We start from the raw sequence: 20,595 nt of genomic DNA, 5'->3' as shown, positions 1-20,595 counted from the left end.
GTATAGCAACAGGGTTACTACTATAGTTCAAGGTAAGATAGGGTGGTAGATTTTAAATTAATCAAAACTAAGACATATTTATTAAGTAATTAGTATAAAAATTATATAACACTGTACAAGTCTAAGTAGTGGCAATAAGGTTATTGGTGATATTGGTGATTTACCGGTGTGCATAGTTTGGTATCAAGTAGAGCAGTTTGCTATTGTGATGAAATTAGGTGTTTATTTGAATTAATTTTAAAAGTGTAAAGGTTGAGAAATTCTTTACTTCAATGGTGTTCCATGTGCCTTTATTCTCATGGTGTGTTTCCATAGATTTTATTAGACTCTGGGAATGTCAACAATATTTTGTGTGACATATATTTATTTATTATATCTAGAAATATTTAAAGTCAGGGTTAGTATTGAGGTAAGGAACCTTGCAAGTGCAAAGAGCACAAGATCAGATCAGAGTGTATTGAGTGTATGTTCAGTATGTTCTGGGAATTGGAGAGTTGTGTGTTGTCTAAACATAGAATTTGTAAAAGTTCTGATGTTGTATTGTATTGTATTTATAAATATACAAGAGTTTTTACATTCTTGTACAGCCACTAGCACGCATAGCATTTTGGCCAAGTCCTTGATCCTAATTTTCACACACACACACATTCCCAGGAAGCAGCCTGTAGCAGATGTCTAACTTCCAGGTACCTATTTACTGCTAGGTGAAATTATTTCACCCTAATGCACCCTAACATTAGGGTGAAAGAAACTCTGCCCATTTGTTTCTGCCTCCACCGGATTTCGAACCCGGACCCTTAGGACTACGAACCCTGAGCACTGTCCACTCAGGTGTCAGGCTGCCAAATTTGAATTTTGCTGAGAATAAATTGATTTGATGTGCTTTACATTGTATGTAATACCCAATGTACAAATACCATAAGTTAGGTAGGAATAAACTAGTGAGTAATATAGTGAGAGAAGCAGAGTGGGACATGACACAGTATCTGATTTGTTATAGCCTGCAAATTTTGATACTGTTTTTGATATACTGTATTTAAACAATTCTGTGTGCTTTTAGAATGATTTTGAATGATTTCGGAAAGGATATGTAAAATCTATAAAAATGGGTGTGATTCTGTCCATAGTTGAAGACCAGGTGCTTGGGACTAGCCTCTTAAAACTCTGCAGGGCGATTTGTGGTTGTCAGGGGAATGGACCTAGGCAGGTCTGAATCAACCCTCCATCCCTTTCCCCACTTGCATGAAATGACAACTTACACCATACAGTATTCAAATCTTGCTTATTATTAGACTAGATTCTCACCGAGAATCTAGCATTCGTTATTTTCTGAATCATAATTAGATGTTGAGAGACCCCCAAAATTACGAAAACCTAGTTGCAACATGGTGCCGAGCTCGTGTTTAGGTTCATAAATGTGTGTATGTAATATGTAGTGACAGTGGCATATAGTGGTGTTGATGGTTTGTAGATTAGAGTAGCAAGCGGTGCCTGGGTAGTGAAGATGAGGCCTCCCCTCACCCTTAGCAATGTCATGTACCCCAGCTAGTTAGATGATTAACCCAAAAAGGTAATGTTTCAAAATTTAAACTTCTCTTGAATATGGAATGGGTCCAGAATTATATGCTCTGCTTTTAGAGATGTCTTTATATTAAGTAAGTGTATATACATTTGTATACTAATACTGTAATAATTTACAAACACCAATGGAGTTTGCCCTACCTATCCACATTAAGTCTGGCAGCCAGCATTCGCCAGTCATTCCCTCTTGCATTTGGTGGGTCAAGACAGCGACAGAGTTCCCAGCGGAGGCGTTGAGGAAGGCGGAAGGCACCAGGTTCTGGTGTCAACTCCACCAACGATGAACACCCGCTGCTTGATGTCACTGTTGCAGAAATTTGGTATGTAATGAAATTTGTTTTTTTAATAAATAAGAGGTTTGCAAATAGTATAGTTATCAATATTCTTAATAGGGGCAGCATTTGCTTAGAGTAGAATACACTAGAAATAAGGGCTCTACCAAATGAAAATTATCAAAATGTGATAAACAGTAATTTTGCATGTTAAAACTACTATACTGTACTGTACCTTATTTGTTTTTAATTCACCCTACAAAGTATAAAATTCTTACCTGTAGATGTCCTTGGAGCTATGTGTGCTGGAGAGGCAGTGACAGGGGCATATGGAAAGTCAGAGTTGATCCTGATGACCTGACGATGTGTAGATGACCCCTTTTGCTGAGCCACCATTCGACATGCCAGAGGCGCCGATGACCCCTCTGTACGTTCTAAAGTGAAGGCCGCACTCACTGGGTCATTCTTGGCACCCCACAAGGTCTCGAAAGATATTTCCTGGTGGAGAAGGGTAATTTTTGTAATTGTATTATTTTTTGTAGTAAATGTGCTTTATTTATTGGTACATATAGCCAGACCCAAGGTCAAGTTTCACTGCTCATGCAGATTATTGCTATTTGGGCCCCACATAGCCATCATATATTGACAAGTTGTGCACCAGCAGATATTTGTCTGTGTTCCTCTTGGGTGTGAAGGACACAACATGCTGACAATGATGATATAGAGAAACATCAAGAAGAGAGTAGAACTTAATAGTGAAGATGATGATTCTCCTGTAAAGGTTTACTAAATTTGATGAAGTCCTTATAGGTAAAATAAAGTACTATGCAAGTACACACGTATCTTGTTTCTCCACATTTTAGAGTCTTTAAAAGGGATTTGCTCTTTAATCTGACATTTGTTAGGTGTCGAGTGAGTGTTTATGACGGCCGTACTTTTCAGAGTTTTGTTACACCTTTTATTGTACAAAAGGTATTTAGTATAGTACTAAACTTAGTGTTATCCTTTTAAACATTTTGAAATAACTCTCATCTCTATTCCAGAGTACTTTCAGGGAGGGTTTCAACAGCCTAAACGTTTTATTGATTTCATTGAGCAGTAAATAGACAGTATACATTTTCTTCGTTTGGATATCCCTCATAAACGCCTTGAAAGGGCACGCGAGCACAAAACAGTAGCCTCGATAATTTTAGTAAGCACCAGTACCATCATTGGGAAAAATGCACCGTTAGTGCACACAGATAAGCTAAACACTGGAACATTTATAACTCTCTCTTAAGTAAATAATTCCCTGTAACTATGTAAACTAACCAAACTATAAATGTATCTAGTAGACATTTATGAATAGTTTTGGATTTGAATTTGAATTACTAGCTAAATTACAGTACTGTACAGTACATTCATTGAATTAATAGAACATTACAAAGCAACTAAAAACCATCGATAAAATAAATTACCTTATAGTGCTGACCAGGTCTGATTCGCCAACCTGGACCGAGGTCATCGAGGGTCAGGCATAGGTTGGCACCACAGTCCTGAAGTAACAACATCTTTGGTTTATCCAGAAGCGATGCCCCACGACGTCGCTCTTGCTGCGTCACATCTGTTGCATAAACAAATTGAAAACAGTACTGTATCTAAAGCATAGCTTGCTAATATATTTTCTCTATACAGTCAAAGTATTAATCTGTCAGATAATTTCAAATCTTAAAAGCAATAATTCCCAAAGATAAGGAAATCGATTACAAAACAAAACATCTCATATAGTTTCTCAAAATGATACACCTCATTAAAAAAAATTTTTTTACCTTAATGGGAAAAATGTGGTTTAAAAGCTAAATACTGTAAATTGTGTCATGAGGTCTTTGGTTGCACGGGACCAGGATCATCATCCCTAACCCTATCCTTAAAGATGGGCAGCCCTCCCCACTCCTATAGATAGAGGTTACTTACAGGCAAGGGCTGCAGAGGTATCCTGCATGACATGGAGGGTGACGGTTAGGGTGCCCGAGGGCGTGGGAGGAGGAGCAGCAGTCACCACTTTCACCTGCTTTACTGCAGCATTTGATCCGGCACTCTCTCCAATCAAAACAAACCTCTGCAGTGTCTCCGTCATCATGTGTACCTAGGCGAGGTAAAAATTCTATTCAATTATGATACCTAATCGTATCTACCAGGCAACCTGTTGTCATGCACCTTCAACGATCTCACTACATGAAGCATATTGGTTATGTATTGAGTGATCTCAACTGCAGTACAGTATCTGTATTTATCAGTACCTCTGGAAGTCTGGAGACCTAAAAATTTGGATAATAGAGGAAAAGAACATGAAGTAATTTTTCTGTAATTTTTCAAGTACTGTACTGTATTTTTATTTTGGTACAGTATTTAGATACCTGTACACTAGTGTACTGTAATAGTGTTTTAAAAAGAATACACCGACTTATAACAAGTAAACCCAATTTAACAAAAATGCCCTGATGTACTGTATACAATGGATGACATTACCTGAAATGGATTACTCTTTCAGGTAATCCAAGAATCTGAAAACAGGAGCTGGATACGGGGGGTCCCTTGGTACTGTATATGAATTATTGTACAATGCAAATATTATAGTTTATGAAGAGATTTCTCAGCCAAAATGAACCATAGGAATAAAATTAAAAACGTTAAACCATTAGATTTGTTCTACTTTGAGTAGAGAAGGGCATCTCACCTGAGCACCGTCGAGCTGTGTAAAGACGGGTGTGTCAATCCTCTCCTCTCCCATTGTGATGATTCTGGTCCAGGGCTCTTCACTGATGGAGAAGGGTGAAGAAGAGGAGGAGGAAGAGGAAGTGGTGGCATTGCCTGTGGAGGTCGGTGTATTTGCAGCAAAGACATGGAGTTGCCAGGCAGCATGCTGCAAGGAGGCGCAGTGCTCAAAGGACAGCACAGCAGGTTTCAGAAGTGCCACGGTGGGTGGCCCGCATGTCACTACAGGGCTTAGTAGCGTCTGTAAAGTCACAGGTAACACATTAGCATCACCAATGTTAATACTGTACTGTAACTGATATTATACTAGTACTGTACTGTATTGTTATAACAGAATTTGGAGTATAAATAAGGTATCTGCTTGTCAGTGAAACTAAAAAGTAAAAAAAAATAAAAGGGACCTAACTTGTGTGCCACAGACACTCGACTCACCTGTCTGTCCGTGAGATTAGGAACAGGGTGCAAGTTGGGAGCCACAGACACATACAGCTGTTGGCGTGCTTCTGGGGGGAGGGCACCACTGGGGATGGTCAGCACCACCCCATACTCTGCTACTACTAACCGTCCCCCTACGGATGTCATGACGCCCCAAGCTGCACCCTCAGTCACCAGTAAATCCTTTGGAGGCTGGGCATCTCGTGCAGCCTCTGAGCATGATGCCGATGTGGGCCGTGAACCTGTAAGAGGCGAGTGAGAATTGTGTTCCAGCAGTTTGTACTACATCTTATATCTTGCATGACTACAGGAATACTGTAATGAAATTAAATTATTTTTTCTTCTTGCTAGATGTGCATTCATCTATGCCTGTTCATTTTCCTGGGCAGTCCAACAAGGCCAGTATCAATGAAAGTTAAAAATACTGTATTGCACTTTGATGTGCAATACATGTATCACGAGTCTTAACTCCAGAGGCACAAATAAGTAGGATATCATCACCAACACATGTAAAACTAGCAAAAGCAACACCATTCAAGTAATTAAAAAATGAATTTTTCAAAATAAGGTACTAGTCCTGGAACATGAAGCATCAGCATAGAACTCATATTTGTTAAGTGTTATTAAAGTTGGTGTTTAATAAGGATGATGCTAGACCAGTTAACATCACTCAAGGTGTAGTGGGGTCAAGGGTCGGAGATCAACACAGCAACCAGCCGTGAAAAAGGGCACACACACACACACACACACACACAAAAAAAAAACCTGGTAACACATCTGGAGAGAAGGGACTTCGTGACAAATCGCCAACATGGATTCAGGGAGGGTAAATCTTGCCTTACAGGCTTGATAGAATTCTACGATCAGGTGACACAGATTAAGCAAGAAAGAGAGGGCTGGGCGGACTGTATTTTCTTGGATTGTCGGAAAGCCTTTGACACAGTACCGCATAAGAGGCTGGTACATAAGCTGGAGAGACAGGCAGGTGTAGCTGGTAAGGTGCTCCAGTGGATAAGGGAGTATCTAAGCAATAGGAAGCAGAGAGTTACGGTGAGGGGTGAGACCTCCGATTGGCGTGAAGTCACCAGTGGAGTCCCACAGGGCTCTGTACTCGGTCCTATCTTGTTTCTGATATATGTAAATGATCTCCCGGAGGGTATCGATTCATTTCTCTCAATGTTTGCGGACGATGCTAAAATTATGAGAAGGATTAAAACAGAAGAGGACTGTTTGAGGCTTCAAGAAGACCTAGACAAGCTGAAGGAATGGTCGAACAAATGGTTGTTAGAGTTTAACCCAACCAAATGTAATGTAATGAAGATAGGTGTAGGGAGCAGGAGGCCAGATACAAGGTATCATTTGGGAGAGGAAATTCTTCAGGAGTCAGAGAAGGAAAAAGACTTGGGGGTTGATATCACGCCAGACCTGTCTCCTGCAGCACATATCAAGCGGATAACATCAGCGGCATATGCCAGGCTGGCCAACATACGAACGGCATTCAGAAACTTGTGTAAAGAATCATTCAGAACTTTGTATACCACATATGTCAGGCCAATCCTGGAGTATGCAGCCCCAGCATGGAGTCCATATCTAGTCAAGGATAAGACTAAACTGGAAAAGGTTCAAAGGTTTGCCACCAGACTAGTACCCGAGCTGAGAGGTATGAGCTACGAGGAGAGACTACGGGAATTAAACCTCACTTCGCTGGAAGACAGAAGAGTTAGGGGGGACATGATCACCACATTCAAGATTCTGAAGGGGATTGATAGGGTAGATAAAGACAGTCTATTTAACACAAGGGGAACACGCACAAGGGGACACAGGTGGAAACTGAGTGCCCAAATGAGCCACAGAGATATTAGAAAGAACTTTTTTAGTGTCAGAGTGGTTGACAAATGGAATGCATTAGGCAGTGATGTGGTGGAGGCTGACTCCATACACAGTTTCAAGTGTCTCCATAATCACAGTTTCAAGATTCCTGAGCCGATAGGCTCAGGAATCTGTACACCTGTTGATTGACGGTTGAGAGGCGGGACCAAAGAGCCAGAGCTCAACCCCCGCAAACACAACTAGGTGAGTACACCAGAACAGTCTTCAGGAACCTGTGTAAGGAATCATTCAGAACATTGTACACCGCATATGTAAGACCAATCCTGGAGTATGTGGCCCCAGCATGGAGCCCGTACCTTGTCAAGCACAAGACAAAGCTGGAAAAAGTTTCAAGGTATGCCACTAAGCTAATCCCAAAACTAAGAGGCATAAATTATGAGGAAAGGCTGCGTGAGATGCACCTCATGACACTGGAAGACAGAAAAGTAAGGGGAAACATGATCACTACCTACAAAATTCTCAGAGGAATTGACAGGGTAGATAAGGATAAACTTTTTAACACGGGTGGTACGCGAACAAGGGACACAGGAACACTTGAGTACCCAAATGAGCCACAGGGACGTTAGAAAGTACTTTTTCAGTGTCAGAGTAGTTAACAAGTGGAATGCATTAGGTAGTGATGTAGTGGAGGCTGACAGTTTCAAATGCAGATATGATAAGAGCTGAGAAGGCTCAGGAATCTGTACATCAGTTGATTGACGGTTGAGAAGCGGGACCAAAGAGTCAGAGCTTAACCCCAGCAAGCACAACTAGGTGAGTACACACACACATAAACATTAGTGAGCCTGATGGCTGAGTGGACAGTGCTCGGGATTCATAGTCCTAAGAGTCCAGGTTCGATCACTGGCGGAGAAATGGGCAGTTTCTTTCACCCTATGCCCCTGTTCACCTAGCAGTAAATAGGTATCTGGGAGTTAGACAGCTGCTATAAGCTGCTTCCTGGGGATGTGTGTGTGTATGCGCATGTGTGTTAGAGAGAAATACATGTAGTTGACATAACAGAGGAAAAATAAATTGGTTAGAAAGGCAGGGGTCCAAGAGCTAATAGCTTGATTCTGTAGATACAAATAGTTGATACCTAGTTGATAGGATTCTGGGAGTTCTCCCCAAGCCCGGCCCGAGGCCAGGCTTAACTTGTGAGAGTTTGGTCCACCAGGCTGTTGGAGCGACCCACAGGCCCACATACCCACCACAGCCCGATTAGTAGGGTGCTGACCTACACCCTCCCCATTGGTGTAGGCCAACAGGGAAGGTGCAGGCCAACGGGGACAGTCCAGGCCAACAGGGACAGTGCAGGATCAACGAGGACAGTGCAGGACCAACGAGGAGGGTATACTCACTGGAGGTTGCTTCACTGGAGAGAGAGGCTGGGGAGTCGCTCCTTGGGGGCTTCTCCAATGAGGAAACTGGTGAATCGAGGCACCTGCTACCCACGCTGCCTTCCACTGTAGGCGTCACCAGGGCTCTGGAAGGCAGCAAGTGGCAGGCCTCGGAGGGCGCGGGAGAGTCATGGGAAGGGCGCATGTGGGGCACATCATAGTGGTGCTCTGATGCAGGAGTAGCACTACCAGAGTGACCCCTGCCACTTGCTGGGGCCGAGTAGTGTTCCTCATAGATGGAACCCACCATACCCACGCTGGACTTGTGACCACTGGAGACGGAGGCAGGATCGCTGTAGGCATGGTCGTAGCAGAGGGGAAGGGCAGTAGGGGGAAGGGGAGCCATGCCCACTCCCTGTGTCAAGTCAGGTGCCAGGCCCTTCAGTTTCTTGGCCGTGTCCGAGTAGAAGGGCATCGGATAATCTGCAGGAGATATGAGTCTGGCTTAAAAACAAAAGTTCCAATGTGTTATCTATTATGACACTTGAATGTATTGAAATTGTATATGAATGTATTGAAATTTATAAAGTATTTGAATTGTATTGACCTGCATCACAGCAATGGTATTGACTTACGTTATTGTTATACAATAACACAGTGTGTTATTCATAAAATAATTTCCCAAAAGTATATCTGTCTCTTGAGTACCAAATCACTCCAACACCAACCTGGTGTGGAGCTACATCTCTATTTCTCTCCATCACTCATCAGCGTCAGAAATGCTAACATCGAAGGTACTCTGAATATCGGTATAAAAGTATATACACACACATATATATAACATGTTCTAGCTTAACAGAGGTCCAAGGACTGATCTCAGCTCCTGGATCCCTCCTTTCCAACTCTTGGTCATCTATTGCAATGACTCCCCATCACTGCATGTAGCCCCTACTATCTGCTCTAATACGTGAAACTACAAACAATGGCTTCTATATATATAAGGCGGCCGGCGAGCTGTACCGACCTGAGGCAGCGATCTCGTACATGGGTCCATCTTGGCGGTCCTTACGGTTGAACTTGCGGAAGACGACCACGAGGAGGAGGAGGACGAGTGGGACCAGCACCGCCAGCACCACGATGAGCGTGATGTCCTGCTGCACTGCCGCCGCCGTTGCTGCAACAACAGTTTTGTCAGTCACCAAGAATCAGGAGCGGGTGGGGGGGGGGGGTCTAAACATGTATACTCATATTGATATTGACTGTCTCCTATGATATGTGCTACTCTCTCCCTTCTCATCAACCTACCTCCTTCCCACAAAGATATCACAGATGGAAACTAAGCACCTATAGGAACCATATAGACATTAAATATTTTAGTGTCAATACCGTATACTGTACTCGTTGAATACGATAAGAAGTCTCCATACTCGGCTTCAAATGCCGATATGAAAGAGCCCAATAGGCTCTGGAACCTATACACCAGAGACCAGATTCATGAAGCTACTTACGAAGGTTTGGTCTGGGATCTAAGTGTGGTGTCGACCACTCGTAGCTTTAAGTAAACTGGATATAACTCAATTTTTCTCTACTACATAACCCTAGGATTGATTTTACATGAACAAAATATTATAGCTGGTGAATCTCGTGAAGAGGAGTCCTTCGTGTTAGTTATATATGCATTCTCTGCTTGAAACTTAAAGTAAATATGTCTTTTATGATAGTAGAATTAGTTTTATAATAGCAAGATATTATACACGTAGTTATCAAGTAAATAAACATTGGTGAACATGAAATATGAGAGAAGGTGATGAGCCCTGCCTGATGGGATCATTTACTATCACCAAATGCCCCTGTTCACCTAGTAGTAAGGGTGTACCTTAGCTATACATACCCATTTCTAATTTATTTAGTTTGGTTTTATTTTGAAATTAAATATGGGTGAGACAAAATAAAAATATGCTGCACAAATGATGTTAGGTAAGGAGAAGGGTAAAAATGTCAAAAACTTTATTCATTGAATACTTAAAGCTATAATTATGACTATATGGACTATTAAAAAAGAAAGAGGGAAGTAGGGGTCCAAGACCTCTTCCTGTTACACAACTTGGGTGTGGAACAAGTAATTATCAAAAGAAGGCACCATGCCAGGAAGGCTATATAGCAGTAAGGCAGTGAGGTGAGGCAGCTACTTATTTGAGAAATGCTTATTTTATTTACCTTATAAGCTGAGGCAACTTATTTTATTTGAGGAATACTCAGCTGATTCCTCTACATTTAGCATCATTTAGCATGGAACAAATTTGTGTCCAAGACTTCTTCCTGTTACACAATTTGGCTGTGTGTAACCAAACTAGAAGTGCTCTACAAATCAATGGACCAGAATGTGGAATGACCTCCCGAATCATGTCAAAGGCTGTACCTCTCTCAACCAGCTTAAGAGTAAAACAAAGTACTACCTAATTAACTCCATGTAACCTACCTTACCCCCTAAATGTCAACCCATGTCTTGCTATTTTTTAAACAATGCTGTTTGTTCACCAACGTGTACAATTGCTGATTTCTGCTATGTTACCCCCCTTTTTTTATTCCTTCCTTCAACACAATTTATACCTAATCCCGATTACTATTAAGTTTTAGTCTAAGTGTTTTTCCCCCCATACCTTGCCCGAAATGCTATGAGTATTCTTGTAAAAATTTCTTGTATGTATGTACCTTACCTAAATAAACATTATTTATTATTTATTTATTTAGTATTAGTGGCTTTAGGTATTGTATGTACTAGCTCTGTCTATAAATCCAACATTATGTTAGTAAATCAACTGTATGTACTTTTCCTGAATAAAATTTATTTATTATTATTTATTTATTAATCAGTAAGTGCTAAAAGAAGGCACCAAGCTGGGAAGGCTATGTAGCACCATTGTGTGTAACAATAAACAATTTTATTAATTCTGATAGAATTTACCTACTTAAAATTATCTGTTAGATTAAGGACCTGCCCGAAATGCTGCGCGTACTAGTGGCTTTACAAGAGTGCAATTACTGTACTATGCTATGTATTCTCACAAACCCAATGTACCTTGTATATAAATAAATAAATAATAAAAAATATTTTTTTTTTTTAACACATAATGCACCTGTATGGTAAAACAAATCCTGTCAGCTGTAAAAATATTGATGCAGTTATTTAAATAAAAAATATAATGAAAGAAATATTACTGGTTTATTTTTATCCTATCTTTTTGTATTGTACAGTATATCCAAGGAAGTGAAAATTTGAGACATAATGCACAATTTAATGAATGATTAAAAAATGATTAGCATGGATTAGCAGTTCAAAAGAAATATGACTACTGTATTACATATCAACATGAGATCTTAATGATCCATGGTCAACATGATTTAATAAGGATAATACAGTATGTACTTGTAACAATACAAACTATAATTTAAAATCTTTATTACTGGTATTTTTTATTAAGAAGATTAGGTATACTGTATACATGTGCTGCTACTCTATTCTATATGGAATATTGCAGTGTAGATAAAAAACTAGCTATAAGTTTATCTAATACTCCCATCTCACAGGATGGTTAGACATACATGGAATCAAGGTACAAAATACCAGCCTCAATACAAAAAACAAATCAACTCTGACTAGACAACTCTTCACGATTTTCACAAGAGGTAAGCACTGAATCATGGAAACATTATATTATAATTACTCTTACCAGTTTCTACAAGACTCCTCTCAAACAATGTATTTTTTAACATGTTTAGGTATACACAGCAATGTGCTGCTTCCCTATTCTGTATAAAGGACCACACAGTGTAGATAAAAAACCAGCTACAAGCTCATCCAACATCCTCACCTCACAGGATGGCCAGTCATACATGGAATCAGGAGAGAACAAAATACTTAAGGCTGATCTATTAGCCTCCACTGGCAAAATCTGGGTGCAGCACAAGAATATCTTCCAATATTCTTGAGTGTATGAAGTAATTACAGAGCTCAAAGTACCTCATACCATTTGGTATGAAGTCACTGATAACAGGATAATCACAGATATAGTGTTGGAGAGTATGTTCTCTCAAGTAGGACTGAAAACAGATGTTTTTTCACCAAGAGGGTTATAAACCCATGGAACCGCCTACCCGCTGAAGTCGTAAATGCCAAATTCCAGCTAAAAAATATCATTAAGGCAATTGACGGGCCCTTTGACAAGCCGCCGGCTTTCTGTCCTCGTCGAGGCCACTAGATAGTTAGTGTCTCTTGGGTAAATTCAGTAAATATATACAAAAATTGTCAGCGCATCTTCCGAGCAACAAGGACAGCTACACAGTATCTCTTAGAATTACGTAGGTAAACAACAAATGTAACATATTTGTTTACTACAATGTCGGTGCTGCCTGTAGAAGTCTGAAAAAACATAAGTTTTACTTCGAAATATACTAATTTTATAAGAAAATTCGAGGTAAATAGGAGGCAGTAGAGCTCCGATAAGCCAGCGCTAAATCTTCAATGTGAAGAATGTTGCTGCTCTCTGATTGGCCAAACGAAACACAGTAGTGACCTCTATCACTACTTTTGATAGTGATAGAGGTCTATCACTATCAATAGATAGTGGATAGATTTTGATTTGTCTGAACCAACAAGTATCTTCCTAAGTGGATCTACCTGAATTGCACCTAAGCATCTTCTTAGGGCATACTTAGGAACCTTCGTAGCAAACCTACTTACGAAGAAATACATGGAGCTTCGTGAATCTAGGTCCAGTCGAATAAGGATTGCGAGGAGGGACCTTAGAGCCACAGCTCGCCTTTTCCCCTTAAGCACATCCAGGCGAGTACAAGACGCTACCGAGGGCTTGACAAGGGGGACCGAGCTCCTCAAAGCAAAACTTCTGACAATGGTGTTATCTGGCGGCCGAGCAAATTGTCTGAGGGGAGGATAAAAAGAGGGGGAAGGTCGGCCCTTTCCCACACTTACTGCCACAATACACTCCCCTCTTCCCTCCATTTGTACCCATTAATACTCCACACCCTCTCCCTAACATAAGCCCCCAACTACACTCCCCCCCCCCTCATTAAACAACTTCCCCACCATGGGATGGAGGACAAGGAAGCGCTGTGAGAAAATGCACAGATGAAATTGAACTTAATGTACACAAACATGGATGGATCATAACACAAATGAACTCGGCCTGTTGGTGTTTCCATTCCACAACAGATTGTAAGTACTCTGAGAACAAATTGGCGGGAGTCACGCTGGAGATCAAAGATGATGACAAGAGCTGTGAAAGTCTCAAGCTGCATACTGGCCACCATGCAATGAAGGACCAAGGACATTAGTAGCTGTGATGTACAACCATCCACTAAATGACTCTAGGGAGGAGTCTATGAACGATTGGCCAAGATAAGACCTTCCTTTACAAGCTTTAATATGAAGTCCCTTTGGACCATATGAACGACATATGTCAGAGCGATTCTGGAATACGCGGCTACAGCATGGAATGCTAGTCTTATTAACCTCAAGACGAAGTTGGGCAATATCCAGAAGTATGCTAAAAGAAAGAGAAAGAGAAAGAGAGAGAGAGAGAGAGAGAGAGAGAGAGAGAGAGAGAGAGAGAGAGAGAGAGAGAGAGAGAGAGAGAGAGAGAGAGAGAGGCAGACAGAGAGAGAGAGAGAGGCAGACAGAGAGAGAGAGAGAGAGGCAGACAGAGAGAGAGAGAGAGAGACAAAGACGGACAATAAACCCCAGCCAACACAGACGTCCAGAAAGTTGGTCACCCACTAACGAGCCGAGCCTCGGGCCTCATCAGATATTAATATATAAAACCTTAGTAAGACGTAACAGCATCCATCCCAGGAGGCTCCTTCCCGCTCCCCCCCCCCTTCCCTGGATCCCCGGAATGGGGAGGAAGAAAGGAAAGGGGAGCCCACCCACTCCTCCCCTCCCAGGACCCATGGAAGGGGTGGTGGGGAAGGAAGAGCCCAAGGTGGAAAACCTTAAATCGAGTCGTCTCCGCCTCAGCCATAAAGACTGTAATGAGGTGGAGGACAGAATTTTAATTTCGCCTAAGGATGCATGGCTGGACAGCATGGGGGGGGGAGGGAGTGGTGGGGTGATGAGACAGGCGTAGTGGATGATAAGACAGGCGTAGTAGATGATAGGACAGGCGTAGTGGATGATAGGACAGGCGTAGTGGATGACAAGGACAGGCGTAGTGGATGATAGGACAGGCGTAGTGGATGACAAGGACAGGCGTAGTGGATGATAGGACAGTTGTAGTGGATACTAGGATAGGCGTAGTCAGGGTGTGGATTCATGGGTGGGATACAGTGCTGCATAAAGATGGATGGGAGGGAGCAGTAGGGAAGGAGGGAGAATTCTATTGGAAGGAAAGGACGAGAAGTCTCCTTTATAAACTAACAGTGATTCACTACACCAACAAGCATGGCCAAATGTGCAAAAATAGAGCCACAGAACAAAATAATGTCAACATTAAGGGCCCAAGACCGCCTCTCAATATAAGCTGCATTGTTACTACCTCCGTGTCCAAGAAGGAATTTGGAAAATCCCTGGTAAAACGATCCATCATTCCCACATTAGACTGCGTGCAACATCGTTAAAACAGCCTGGTAAAACAGACTTCAAGCCATCTCAGAGACGCGACGATTGTAGCATAGAAGTCACAATACAATTTAAATGAGGCACGATAACCATGGCCACGTGCCCAGCCTAAAAAACAAAACAAAATACAAATACTACCCCATGATGCAGGCGATGAATCACAATAACGTGGCTAAAGTATGATGATCAGACCACACGATAGAATGTGAAGGGACGACGACGTTTCGGTCCGTCCTGGATCATTCTCAAGTCGATTGTGTCAAGTCGATTCTCAACCATCCCACAATCGACTTGAGAATGGTCCAGGACGGACCGAAACGTCGTCGTCCCTTCACATTCTAGTGTGTGGTCTGGTCATCACTACCCCATGATCAATTGTCCCCAAAAGGAATCCCCATCAACGTGTCATTCCTTACCTTCCTCTGTTGTACTCTTGTCCCCATACATCCTGACGGAGGAGCCTCGTCCGCCTGCAGGAGAGAAGAAAAAGGAACATTTAGAGAGCCAAAAAGGAATGATGATAGCCGTGTAAAGTTGCTGTCGTCTAAATATCAAGTGTTATTTTGAAGCATTATCACCCTTATCCTTAATCACGCTCGCTCTAAAATGTAGTGTAACAGGGAGACTGAGAACAGGAAACACAGGGTAACGAGAGATGGTCGTAGAAGTAGTGGTACATGTAGATGTAGTCCACCAGATGAGACAGGTAACGTTAACAGCCCTCCTCGACCCCCTCTACCCCGTCCAGAGGTATGCTACCCCGTCTAGAGGTATGCTACCCCGTCTAGAGGTATGCTACACCGTCTAGGGGTATGCTACACCATCTAGAGGTATGCTACCCCGTCTAGAGGTATGCTATTCTATGCGAAAGAGCTCCCTCCCTCCACCAGACGGGTCCTGGACCGGTCCTACAGTCCACTGGAAGAGTCCTTACACTTACATATATGGGAGGGTCGAAGGGACGGGATATACCGAGTCCTGTTCCTTGCTCACTCAACCATCCCGTCTGCCCCTCCCTCCTAGATAATAATCTCAAAGAGATTACTCATTTCAGACGTATAAACAGACTTGGTGACGTGTGTGTGTGTGGGGCGGGGGCGGGACACAGCTGGTGAAGTGTGACGTGTGTGGGGGACACGTCAGCTAGCCTTAAAGTGACTACTTATAAGCGTGACAAGAGGAAGATGAGGTCACAGACGGAATACCCACGTGAGAATGTGTCCAGTGTGAGAAGAAGACAATTGTACCGAGAAGGGAAGTGGTGAAGGCGGACTCCATGTACAGCATCAAATGTTGATTGAAGGCCCGAGAGGCAGGACCAAAGAGCCGAAGCTTAATCCCCCGCAAGCACACTTAGGCGAGTACAAGGAAAGGGGGATGTCAAGGAGGAAGGGGGCGGGGAGGGTATTAAGGTAGGTAGGGGAAACTAGCCACGTTCCTATAGCGAGTAATGAAACAGTATGTGACTGATATGTGGGCCTGTCGACCGCGGGCAGCAACAGCCCCCATTGATCAAGCTATTACAGGGAAGCCTGATCTCGAGCTGAGCTTCAGAGTCTAGCAGTCTCCGTGGTGTAGTGGTAAGACACTCGCCTGGCGTTCCGCGAGCGCTATGTCATGGGTTCGTATCCTGGCCGGGGAGGATTTACTGGGCGCAATTCCTTAACTGTAGCCTCTGTTTAACGCAACAGTAAAATGTGTACTTGGATGAAAAAACGATTCTTCGCGGCAGGGGATCGTATTCCAGGGACCATAGGATTAAGGACTTGCCCGAAACGCTACGCGTACTAGTGGCTGTACAAGAATGTAACAACTCTTGTATATATTTAAAAAAAAAAGAGTAGAGCATGTAAACCAATGTCAACCACCACTCTACACCCACCACCATTTCTTTAACTACCACTCGCCCACCAATCTCAACCACGTGACACTACTATCCTAATCACCTCCCCCCCCCCTGCTCAACTTCTCTTCAACACCCCTCCTCCCCATCCATCCGCAAGTTCAAATCCCCAGCAGCGAACCTATGTTACCTTAAAACTATTTAGTAACCCCTTGTCTAGCAATGAAAGCCTATCACCACCACTGTTTTGGCCGCCATCTTCGTATGATTAAATATAAAACCTCGAAACCTGGTTCAAATTGAAAGCTGGTTCAAACTGCATTTGCAACAGCACAGCAATCAGACTCGACAATTTCATATTTGAAAAATTCCCCCTAATTACAAATCTTGTCAAAGGTCTCCCATTCGCTCCAGAGTTTGTTTTGACGGGCCGGGGGTGATTTGAGACGAACGAGGGGAGACAAGGACTCTAATAACAAGCCGTCAGCGGTAGTTATGCTTAATTATAGAGGCGGTGAACTGGCCTCAATCAGGCAGTATGTTTGTGTGTGAATGGTGAAATCAGAGAGGGACAAACAGGAGAGGGAAGGGGGAGTGGGGGGAGGTGATGAAGTAACGGTAAGTACAGGAGAGAGGGAGAAGATGGCCGCTTAGCAACGGAAGAAACAGGACCCCCTCCCCCTCTCATAACGCTCCAGCAACAGGACCGACAACAGTGATTGCGGAAACAGCAAGCAGGGGGGGGGGGGGGGGAGGGGACCACGCCAACAGGAATATATAATTACTGTTACAGCGATAAACAGGAGTACATCACCGACACAACACAGGTGTCACAGGAGGCTAAGAACACCAAACAGTATACCGAACGACACGGACTCCAAGAACGACAACTCTGTGGTACTCACTACGACACATGCCGCCGGTGCAGTTGGCCGAGGTGAAGTCGTCCCCATTACAGTAACGCCCGCCATGCTGTGGGGTGGGCGACGAGCACGACCTCTGGCGGTGGTGGCGACAATCAGGGCCGCAGGTCGACCAGGACGACCAGGACGCCCAGGAACCATCCACTGCTGCAGGAGGGGGGAGGACGGGGCCCACGTGGAGACGGGAGAATGTTAGATGCGACTGGTTGGCACTCTGTGTGTGTGTGTGTGTGTGTGTGTGTGTGTGTGTGTGTGTGTGTGTGTGTGTGTGTGTGTGTGTGTGTGTGTGTGTGTGTGTGTGTGTGACAGAGAGAGTGAGTGAGAGAGAGAGAGAGAGAGAGAGAGAGAGAGAGAGAGAGAGAGAGAGAGAGAGAGAGAGAGAGAGAGAGAGAGAGAGAGAGAGAGAGAGAGAGAGAGAGAGAGAGAGAGAAGGGAGAAAGAGAAAAGGGAGAGAAAGAGAGAAGCAAGAGAAATAGAGAAGTGAGAGAAAGAGAGAAGTGAGAGAAGTGAGAGAAAGAGAGAAGGGAGAGAAAAAGAGAAGGGAGAGAAAGAGAGAAGGGAGAGAGAGAAAGAGATAGAAGGGAGAGAGGAAGGGGTCTCTCTATACCCAATGAGAGAAGGTTGTCTTGGCTCTGGCTGGTGTTGAAGAACGATTATACTGCCTTAGGGCTCAATCCAATATACAAAATAAATAATATATAATATATGAAACTAAGGCAAGCAAATAAAACATTAAAAATAACCGTACTTAAACAAATAAATAACCCAATAAACAGCAAGCAAAATACAAATAAAAACTAACGAAAACTAACAATAACACCACCCAAACTACATATTAAGACGCCCCACACATTCCTAGCTTTAAACCTACATACCAGAACAAGAACTATTCACTTAAAAATTAATTAAAATATGTGACCTACAACCAGGCCTGAGGGAGGAGATCCTCTTAAGGGGAAAGGATAGGTGACGATTACATACGTTGTGCTATTATCTACTCTATAGCCATGGTTAGGTTAGGTTTCATTACTTTTGGTTACATTAATGTGTGAATAGAAAACTATTTCAGTGTACCCTCGAATTCCGTTTATATTATCCAAATTCATCAAAGAAAACTGTTTTCAGCATATACTTCTTATATTTTAAATCAACTATTTCCATGACATTAAATTTACAACTTTAGAATAATCTACTTTTACGATAAACGTTCATTTACCAGTTTACATGTAGACCATTTCTAGAACCGTAATATGCTTTTAGACCATCACAAGTACCTAGATAACTATCCAGGTGGTTTGAGGGGGGGGGGGCGGGGAAGGAGGGAAGGTGCGGTTTCTAATGGTAATGGATCTGAGGGCGGGGCCGGATATAGTCGCAAGGAACCATGCTTGCTACCAATCTCCATTCTCACTCTGACACAGCTTTCCTCTTGTTAGGTCCCCCCCTTATCTAGTTACTTTCCTGACTTGCTTCTCTAATCTCGCAGTACACTAATGGGAATCTCTAATCTCACAGTACAATAATGTAGCACTGTACACTGAGCATGCGTACAGTGTTACGCATGCTCAGATGGAGGAGAGTGCACAGTCTGTACGACGTGCAGTATATGGTGCGTCTAGTGCAAGGGGTGTGCAGTGCAGAGTACAGTGCACAGTGCACACCAGAAGTACAATCAGAGCCGACAACAAGCGCTCACAGTACCAGGGACAGTAATCTATGTAACGATGTATCTCGTAAACATTGGGCCCAACTACTTGGGCTGGACGGTAGAGCGACGGCCTCGCTTCATGCAGGTCGATGTTAAATCCCCGACCGTCCAAGTGGTTGGGCACCATTCCTTTCCCCCCGTCCCATCCCAAATCTCCTAAATATTGGTTGTTAATAGTGTACGCATTTTCATTACCCGGAACAAGGAAGGTGTTATTTTAAAACATTTAAGTCGTTCCTTTCTAACTCGTTCCAATTCAACCGTTTTCTATTATTCTACTGAGCCAAAATGTCGTTATAAACATTTTACACTTAATTACAGTATTTACAAAAACAAATGTATTCTTTACATAATTAATAATAATGTTTATGGCCGCCTCAGTGTATAAAAATGTTTATTTATACATACATGGGGTTTATTTACCCTACCGTGACGCCATCAACATGGCCGCCAAGTTGGAGCCGTTTTCTTTGATTTATTGCGTATTTTTCATAGTCTGAGCGGCTATAAGGCCTTACTGATGTCCCCCCTAGTCTCCCACTCGCTCCATAATGCCTCCTAGCTACATGTTGCTAACCACAACAACCTTATTTAACCTTCGTGTTGGAGTATAAAGCGAGAAGCGAGTGTCACAGGATATATACACACCGCTTTTCGGTCTATATACACAGTATATACACTGACCTTTAGTCCTGGACAATGTTCAGGACTCGGGTATATTGACCGGTTGGTCACTAACCGGTTGTAATGGCCTTAATAACCATTTAGAGATTGATAGGAGCACTACATTAAGTTCACTACATCAAGTATACTTAATTCTATATAAACAAAAAAATTAAAATTTACAAAAATAAAGAACTTATTCCATTAATAATACAGATTCACACACTGGTTAAAAAACAAAATAAACTGTATTTTTCAACAGTTTCGTATGACCCTGTAAAGAAGGCTAAATATATATAGTGTATACATATACACATATACACAGGTATATAGGTAATATACACATCATAATAAAGAGGTGAGACACGTAGAAAGACATACAAACAACGAAGGGGTGTATATACATATAGAAGACATTGAGTTCAGAGTGCAAGAGATGGCTTAATGGGTTAAGTGAGATCTAATGGCTATACACAGTGCGAAAGTGCCATTAACACACCAGGCGGGGGCTCTCGTCTTACACCCGGTGTGCTAGTGAGAGAACACGTATCAAAGGGGGGAGAGGGGCAACAG

General features: G+C 42.6%; 1 protein-coding gene across 2 annotated transcripts in view; it reads right to left on the bottom strand.

The window, feature by feature from the left end:
• Positions 1–20,595, bottom strand: part of unc-5 — a 321,941-nt gene that overhangs the window by 4,051 nt on the left and 297,295 nt on the right. For both annotated transcript variants that reach the window (XM_069311103.1, XM_069311104.1), the window contains 10 exons: positions 17,634–17,798; positions 15,302–15,355; positions 9,276–9,425; positions 8,273–8,734; positions 5,040–5,284; positions 4,570–4,848; positions 3,807–3,978; positions 3,311–3,456; positions 2,132–2,351; positions 1,723–1,885 (listed from right to left, as the gene is read on the bottom strand). In XM_069311103.1, the coding sequence (XP_069167204.1) occupies positions 1,723–1,885; positions 2,132–2,351; positions 3,311–3,456; positions 3,807–3,978; positions 4,570–4,848; positions 5,040–5,284; positions 8,273–8,734; positions 9,276–9,425; positions 15,302–15,355; positions 17,634–17,798 (2,056 nt within the window). The remainder of the gene's footprint in view (positions 1–1,722; positions 1,886–2,131; positions 2,352–3,310; positions 3,457–3,806; positions 3,979–4,569; positions 4,849–5,039; positions 5,285–8,272; positions 8,735–9,275; positions 9,426–15,301; positions 15,356–17,633; positions 17,799–20,595) is intronic.

Source organism: Procambarus clarkii, chromosome 69 (assembly GCF_040958095.1).
Source record: "Procambarus clarkii isolate CNS0578487 chromosome 69, FALCON_Pclarkii_2.0, whole genome shotgun sequence".
Lineage (NCBI taxonomy): Eukaryota > Metazoa > Arthropoda > Malacostraca > Decapoda > Cambaridae > Procambarus > Procambarus clarkii.
The sequence above is the reverse complement of the archived record's forward strand: the minus strand, read 5'-3'. Positions and strand labels throughout refer to the sequence as shown.